Below are 7611 nucleotides of genomic sequence, written 5' to 3' on the forward strand. Positions count from 1 at the left end.
TAACTTGATATCTTCCAACTTATGCTCAACAGACCTAGCAATTTAATTCAGCAATTGGTTCACTGTTTATTGCTGCATTTGACATGTAGGTTACATTTTAATATTCACCACCCGGGCAGTCACCTAGAGGAGCGGATCGCCCGCCCTTTACAGAACCTGTCCCATTTTCATTCCACTGATTTCCAAGAAATGGAAACAGGGCCGGTTCTGTAAAGTGCAGGTGGACCCATTCGGTGGAGATGAAATCGATCCCATGAAATGTCAACTCTACCATCACCCCTAGTTCCCTTTTGACTTCACTGTAACTATTTATAAACCATTGAAAGAACAGCCATGACTTCTATTTTTCCATTTGTACTTATCTGTCCCAAATTTCATTTGCTCGACTGCAGATTGTATCTAACTACTTTTCTCCATCCCTGGTCACTTCTTACGACTTGCCTGATATCTGGTTTAATATCTGACTATCTTGCATTGGGATGGTTAATCCAAGTTATCAAAAATAGATTAGGGACAGTGTGGGGCCCAGCACTGATCCCTGTGATAGTGGGGGGCCCAGCACTGATCCCCGTGATAGTGGGGGGCCCAGCACTGATCCCCGTGATAGTGGGGGGCCCAGCACTGATCCCCGTGATAGTGGGGGGCCCAGCACTGATCCCCGTGATAGTGGGGGGCCCAGCACTGATCCCCGTGATAGTGGGGGGCCCAGCACTGATCCCCGTGATAGTGGGGGGCCCAGCACTGACCCCCGTGATAGTGGGGGGCCCAGCATTGATCCCCGTGATAGTGGGGGGCCCAGCACTGATCCCCGTGATAGTGGGGGGCCCAGCACTGATCCCCGTGATAGTGGGGGGCCCAGCACTGATCCCCGTGATAGTGGGGGGCCCAGCACTGATCCCCGTGATAGTGGGGGGCCCAGCACTGATCCCCGTGATAGTGGGGGGCCCAGCACTGATCCCCGTGATAGTGGGGGGCCCAGCACTGATCCCCGTGATAGTGGGGGGCCCAGCACTGATCCCTGTGATAGTGGGGGGCCCAGCACTGATCCCTGTGATAGTGGGGGGCCCAGCACTGATCCCTGTGATAGTGGGGGGCCCAGCACTGATCCCTGTGATAGTGGGGGGCCCAGCACTGATCCCAGTGATAGTGGGGGGCCCAGCACTGATCCCAGTGATAGTGGGGGGCCCAGCACTGATCCCTGAGGTAGTGTGAGCCCCAGCACTGATCCCTGTGATGTTGCCCCATGTTGACATCACTCCCCTAACAAATACCCACCATTTTCTTTCCTTTGGCCAACACTTTATTCAGGTTTTGCCTCGAATTCCCACTGCTTTCAGTTTCAGTAACAGCCTTTCATGGGGAACTTTATCAAAAGCCTCTTGGAAATCTAAGTTCACCACACCCCATGGTTTTTCCAATGCCCATTATGGATTCCATTTCCTCAAAAAAGTTAAGGGTCTCCTTCAGCGTGATATTGCCCTTCTGCAGCTATGATGGCTGTTATTGATTGAATTATTTTAATACAGGTGCCCCTCAAGATGCTATTATTTTACCAAGTATTGTTGTTAGACCAATGGGTCTGCAGTTCCCAGATTAGGTTTGTCTTTTTTCTTGAATATGGGTATTACGTTAGCTTGATTCCAATCTACTGGGACCTTTCCAGCATTAGTCAGTCTCTCATAATGATCGCTGGCATCTAAGTATCACTCTTACCTCTGAGTCAGAAGGTTGTGGGTTCAAGATTGTGCTGTGGGCAATTTGGCTGCTGCATTTCCCTACAATACAGCAGTGACATATGCCATCCCTACATCCAAACTTGGTAACAAAAGGGGAAAAGCCTGCCCTAAACTAGGGACAGTCTGAAGGGAGTTGTAGAGCTCCACACACTAGCCCACCGCAGGCTCACAATGAACACACTTGAGAAAAAACTCTTGAACATTCTAGGCAACTTAGGATCCATCCAAAACCCAAATACAGGCCTCTTTCTCCTCACACATCAACTGGTAAAAGTTTCTTTTTGTTGCATGGTTATTACGAAACACTTAACAGAATCAATGGGGAAGAATTTTCTCTCCAAATATTGCAACCCTACCTCATACAAATATCATCAGGTGGAAGCAGCCCCTGGAAGAGAGGTAACTGATAGAGATAGATCACAGTCAGATGTCCTCCACTGAAGAAAGCCATCAATAGACACAAACGTTTGAAGAAGAGCAGGCTGAAGACTCGACCACAGGCCCACCAGGAGCATAACCCCAGGAACGTGAAGAAGTAGACCGCAGAGATGAGGGATGGGTGCACAATACCTGGAGGACAGAGTCCGTCAGACAGCTGGAAGGAACTACAGGACTCGCACGCAGTCAGTTCTCATACTTTCAAAGGAACTTCCAAACACCATCTATTTAGTGGACACTTAGTTCTAGACCCTGACTCATTTCTTCACCGCAAGACAGTGGGGGCAATTTTGATGCCTGTTGCACCCTGAAAGTGGATGCAGATGGGTCATAACTGACCTCAAAATTGGGCGGAACTCTGCTCAATTTCCCAGCCAGGCCTGAGGCGGGCAGTGGAAACTCCTGTCTAAAGCAGGAAGGAGCTTCATTTGACGATTACAATGGGGGTAGGGACATTCTGCATGCAATTTCCCGGTGAGCAGGAACGCAGGACGCCAAGTCTAATCCATGCCCAAGAAACATGGCATCCCCGGTTGCTAGGGGTGGACAGCTCAGGCAGGAGATCACTTAAAAGGGCCCTGAATGGTAAAGTGAGGGCTTGCATTTAAGTGTCAGCCTTGGCTCAGTGGGTAGCCCTCTTGCTTCAGAGTTAGAAGGTTGTATGTTCAAGCCCAGCTCCAGAGACTTGAGCACATATTCTGCACATTGTTGCCTAACTGGCCAGACACACCACTTCTGCAGGCCCTGGCTATCCTTCGCTATTATGTAGATGAATCAGTAAGGAAGATTTTCCTCGAGTTACACTGGTTTTTGATGAAACACCCTGGCACATGGCAATCTACCCTCTACGGACACACATTAAGCAAGGGTTGTCAACTGTGGCTCAACAGTAGCACTCTTGCCTCTGAGACTAGAAGATTGTTGGTTCAAGCCCCACTCTAGGGGCTTGAGCACATAATTTAGACCAACACTGCAATGCAGTACTGAGGGAGAGCAGCACTGTCGGCAAGTGCCGTCTTTCAGATGAGATATTACACCAAGTCTACGCTCTCAGGTGGACGTAAAAGATCCCATGGCACTGTTTCTAAGAAAAGCAGGAGAATTCTCCCCGGTGTCCTGGCCAATCTCTCAATCAACATCACTAAAACAGATGAATTGATCATTATCACATTGCTGTTTGTGGGACCTTGCTGTGCTGAAATTGGCAGCTGCGTTTCCTACATTACAACAGTGACTACACTTCAAAAATATTTAATTCGCTGTAAAGTGCTTTGGGATGTCCCAAGGTCGTGAAAGGTGCTATATAAATGCAAGGCTTTCTTTTTTTCTTTGAAGTGAGAACCCAGAGCATGAAGACACAGCACACACTAGAAAAGTGCAAAAATTAAGAGCAGGGACTCGCAGCACTCTCACCACATTGTGTTTTTGTTTTTAATGTTGCTTTTGGAATGGTAACCATTCTTTTTAAATATATTTCAGAAGTGTGTGTGTATTCAGTAACTGAAAGATACAGACCTGCAAAACATAGCAGAATAGTTACAACGGCTTTCCCCGCCATCATGATCAGATCTCCAACCGTCTCTTTAATTCCCACCATCAATAAAGCCAGTTTCTGAGCGAAGCTTTTTTCATTTTCTGCTTTATCTTCTGGCGATGCTTCTTCCTCCTCTTCCTCAGAGTCCGACTCGCAGTCGGATTCTTCTTCAGACTCTGTTTCTTCAACCTCTTCCTGAGTAGCGGAGAAGGTCAAAGTTAAACATGCTGGTAAGAAGCTATTTCATGGATAAACATGATCTTGTTGGAATTTTCCAACTTAATTGAACAGGTACAGCACAGATTCACCAGAATGATATCAGGGCTTAAAGGGTTAACTTATGAGAACAGGTGGCATAAACTTGTCTTGTATTCTCTTGGGTTTAGAAGGTTGAGGGGTGATGCCTTTGTTACCTCCAGACTCGACTATTCCAATGCTCTCCTGCCCGGCCTCCCAACTTCCACCCTCTGTAAACTTCAGGTCATTGGAACTCTGCTGCCCGTATCCTAACTCACACCAAGTCTCGTTCACCCATCACCCCTGTGCTCGCTGACCTACATTGGCTCCCAGTCCGGCAATGCCTTGAATTTAAAATTCTCATTCTTGTGTTCAAACCCTAAGTTTTGAAATTCCATCCCTAAACCTCTCGACCTCTCTACCTATCTCCTCCGTTAAGACGCTCCATAAAACCTACCTCTTCAACCAAGCTTTGACCTATCCTAATATCTATGTGGCTCGGTGTCAAATTTTGTCTGATAATGCTCCTATGAAGTGCCTTGGGATGTTTTACTATGTTAAAGGAGCTATATAAATGCAAGCTCTTTTTGTTGATCCAATTGAGATGTTTAAAATGATAAAGGGATTCAATAGGGTAGATACGGAGAAACTATTTCCTCTGGTGGGGGAATCCAGAACAAGAGGGTAGAATTTTAAAATTAGAGCCAGGTCATTTAGGAGTGAAATCAGGTAAGAGCATAAAGGGATATAGAGCAAAGGCGGGTAAATGGAGTTGAGGTACAGATCAGCCATTGATTGGCGGAACAGGCCCGAGGGGCTGAACAGCCTACTCCTGTTCCTATTGAAAAGTGAAGTGAGCTCTCAAAGTTTATAAGTTTTATCTGAAAGTTGAAGTGAACTCAACTATGAAAATATATATGTTCAACTAACACTCAACCATAGGGAAGTCTAATGACTAGGCCCCCACAAGCCTGGGGCTAGACTTAAAAGCAGCCCATGCATTTATACCGATTAATGGAGGCTAATTAGTAAGGGGTAGAGGTGTCAACTGATACGGCCAATCAATTTTCATTTAAAAACAAACCACAGGTCAACTGGTATCAAAAAAGGTTTAGATTTAGCGTTTGCACCTAGCTCTCTGCCTCCACCTACACTGATCTTCTGCACACTACCACTATCTGCCAATGATGGGCCGTGACTTTAAGACAGTTAGACTGAAGATTGTGAGAAGCAGGTTTCCTCCTTACCTCTCCCTCGTTCTGAGTCACATTCCATGCACGATCCTGGGCTGCCTTGTGTGTACCTGCATCGATCACCAGTTTCCTACATATGATGAAAGCAGCCAAGCTTCCAATGAACATTCCCACATCTGGGAAAACCAGCCGAATGGCATTTCCAACATCGGCTTCATTCAACCTGAAAGAAATAGAGAACCCGAAAATTACTTTTAAAAATTGCAAATGGATATGAACAAATTCCTGCCCTAGACTGGCAGTGGGTGATGGAGTGTCTCACAGTTACTGTCCCAGACTGGCAGTGGGTGATGGAGTGTCTGTTACTGCCCCAGACTGGCAGTGGGTGATGGAGTGTCTCACAGTTACTGTCCCAGACTGGCAGTGGGTGATGGAGTGTCTCACAGTTACTGTCCCAGACTGGCAGTGGGTGATGGAGTGTCTCACAGTTACTGTCCCAGACTGGCAGTGGGTGATGGAGTGTCTCACAGTTACTGTCCCAGACTGGCAGTGGGTGATGGAGTGTCTCACAGTTACTGTCCCAGACTGGCAGTGGGTGATGGAGTGTCTCACAGTTACTGTCCCAGACTGGCAGTGGGTGATGGAGTGTCTCACAGTTACTGTCCCAGACTGGCAGTGGGTGATGGAGTGTCTCACAGTTACTGTCCCAGACTGGCAGTGGGTGATGGAGTGTCTCACAGTTACTGTCCCAGACTGGCAGTGGGTGATGGAGTGTCTCACAGTTACTGTCCCAGACTGGCAGTGGGTGATGGAGTGTCTCACAGTTACTGTCCCAGACTGGCAGTGGGTGATGGAGTGTCTCACAGTTACTGTCCCAGACTGGCAGTGGGTGATGGAGTGTCTCACAGTTACTGTCCCAGACTGGCAGTGGGTGATGGAGTGTCTCACAGTTACTGTCCCAGACTGGCAGTGGGTGATGGAGTGTCTCACAGTTACTGTCCCAGACTGGCAGTGGGTGATGGAGTGTCTCACAGTTACTGTCCCAGACTGGCAGTGGGTGATGGAGTGTCTGTTACTGCCCCAGACTGGCAGTGGGTGATGGAGTGTCTCACAGTTACTGTCCCAGACTGGCAGTGGGTGATGGAGTGTCTCACAGTTACTGTCCCAGACTGGCAGTGGGTGATGGAGTGTCTGTTACTGCCCCAGACTTTTTTTTATTCGTTCATTGGATGTGGGCGTCGCTGGCAAGGCTGGCATTTATTGCCCATCCCTAATTGCCCTTGAGAAGGTGGTGGTGAGCTGCCTTCTTGAACCGCTGCAGTCCGTGTGGTGAAGGTTCTCCCACTGTGCTGTTAGGTAGGGAGTTCCAGGATTTTGACCCAGCGATGATGGCAGTAGAGATGGGAGTGTACCTGTTATTCACTGCACTGGGCTAACAGTGGGTCTTAGTATATGTCACAGTTATTCACAGCATTAGGATGGGACTGAGGGCTGATATAAGTCATTAGTTATATCAAATTTTAATTCAGTTTGTGACTAATTGAGAAAATATAATTGTGGTAAGGGGGGGAGGTAGAGATGGTGGATGGGCAATAATAATTATCATATCAAACACACATTAATGTTTGGTTTCCACAATGGTGTTGCAATATGTAGCAATATCAAATAGTGTTCACAAGGTCACTGTGTGAATTCTGGACGTTCAACAGAGCATAGGATGGTCCCATGAGGCACATTTACGGCTGTATAATGAAAGAACCATTAATTCTGCATCACAAGTTCTAATTTCCCAACTCACTGCCACCACTTACCTGACTATTCCTATGTGCCAGAGCGCACTCTCCCAATCTGTGCCTGTAGGAAGACGACAGCAAATTGTTTAACGGTCAGTGGTTTTATAACTCCGTTCTGCTGATTACCAAACACAACCTGAGCATGAAGAATGACAGCTTTGAATCCCGTATCATGAAGCTGTGATTTCCAGATCCTTCGGATAAGGTTGAGGTTTCAGGCTCACCGCGCGACTCCTTTTCCTGTTAGTCAGTCCTGCAGGTCTAACTTGAAGCAAGGTTTGATTTTGGGGACTAAGGATCAGACTTGAAACAAGGAGAGCATAAATACAACCAGACACACTGAGCCAGGAGTGATAATACTGAACAAACTATACCGGGTACGTCAACAACAGGCAGTGACCAAGGGCAAGGCCATTGCTCTGCACAATGAGTACTTTACAGGAATTCCACCAAGTGGTTCAGACAATCTTCAGAAACCACATCAGCTGCTGCCCTCTATCACTGCATGTTGTACATGAGAAGTCAACATGTAGAACAGGAAGCAAACACCAATCTGGGCTACACCAGTGTGAAGATGGTAAAAGGGGGTACACATTCTACAACAGGGCGTTCTCTGCATTGGATTCCTATCCAGGAGTAAACCTCGAACGAGGAGCAAGTTCTCGGTGAGATCTGGCAAT

At 47.3% G+C, this 7611-nt stretch overlaps 1 protein-coding gene across 3 annotated transcripts in view; it reads right to left on the minus strand.

Annotated features, from left to right (window-relative positions):
• Window positions 1-7252, minus strand: part of si:dkey-11f4.7 (piezo-type mechanosensitive ion channel component 2) — a 156381-nt gene extending 149129 nt beyond the window's left edge. For 2 of the 3 annotated variants that reach the window (XM_068000710.1, XM_068000709.1), the window contains exons 1-4: window positions 6950-7252; window positions 5193-5361; window positions 3690-3903; window positions 2093-2306 (exon numbers count right to left, since the gene is read on the minus strand). In XM_068000710.1, the coding sequence (XP_067856811.1) occupies window positions 2093-2306; window positions 3690-3903; window positions 5193-5306 (542 nt within the window). In that variant the 5' untranslated portion in view covers window positions 5307-5361; window positions 6950-7252. The remainder of the gene's footprint in view (window positions 1-2092; window positions 2307-3689; window positions 3904-5192; window positions 5362-6949) is intronic. The other variant, XM_068000708.1, reaches the window with a different exon arrangement.
• Between the last annotated feature and the right edge of the window lie 359 nt (window positions 7253-7611).

The sequence above is a fragment of the Heptranchias perlo genome, chromosome 19 (assembly GCF_035084215.1).
Source record: "Heptranchias perlo isolate sHepPer1 chromosome 19, sHepPer1.hap1, whole genome shotgun sequence".
In the NCBI taxonomy this organism is placed as follows: domain Eukaryota; kingdom Metazoa; phylum Chordata; class Chondrichthyes; order Hexanchiformes; family Hexanchidae; genus Heptranchias; species Heptranchias perlo.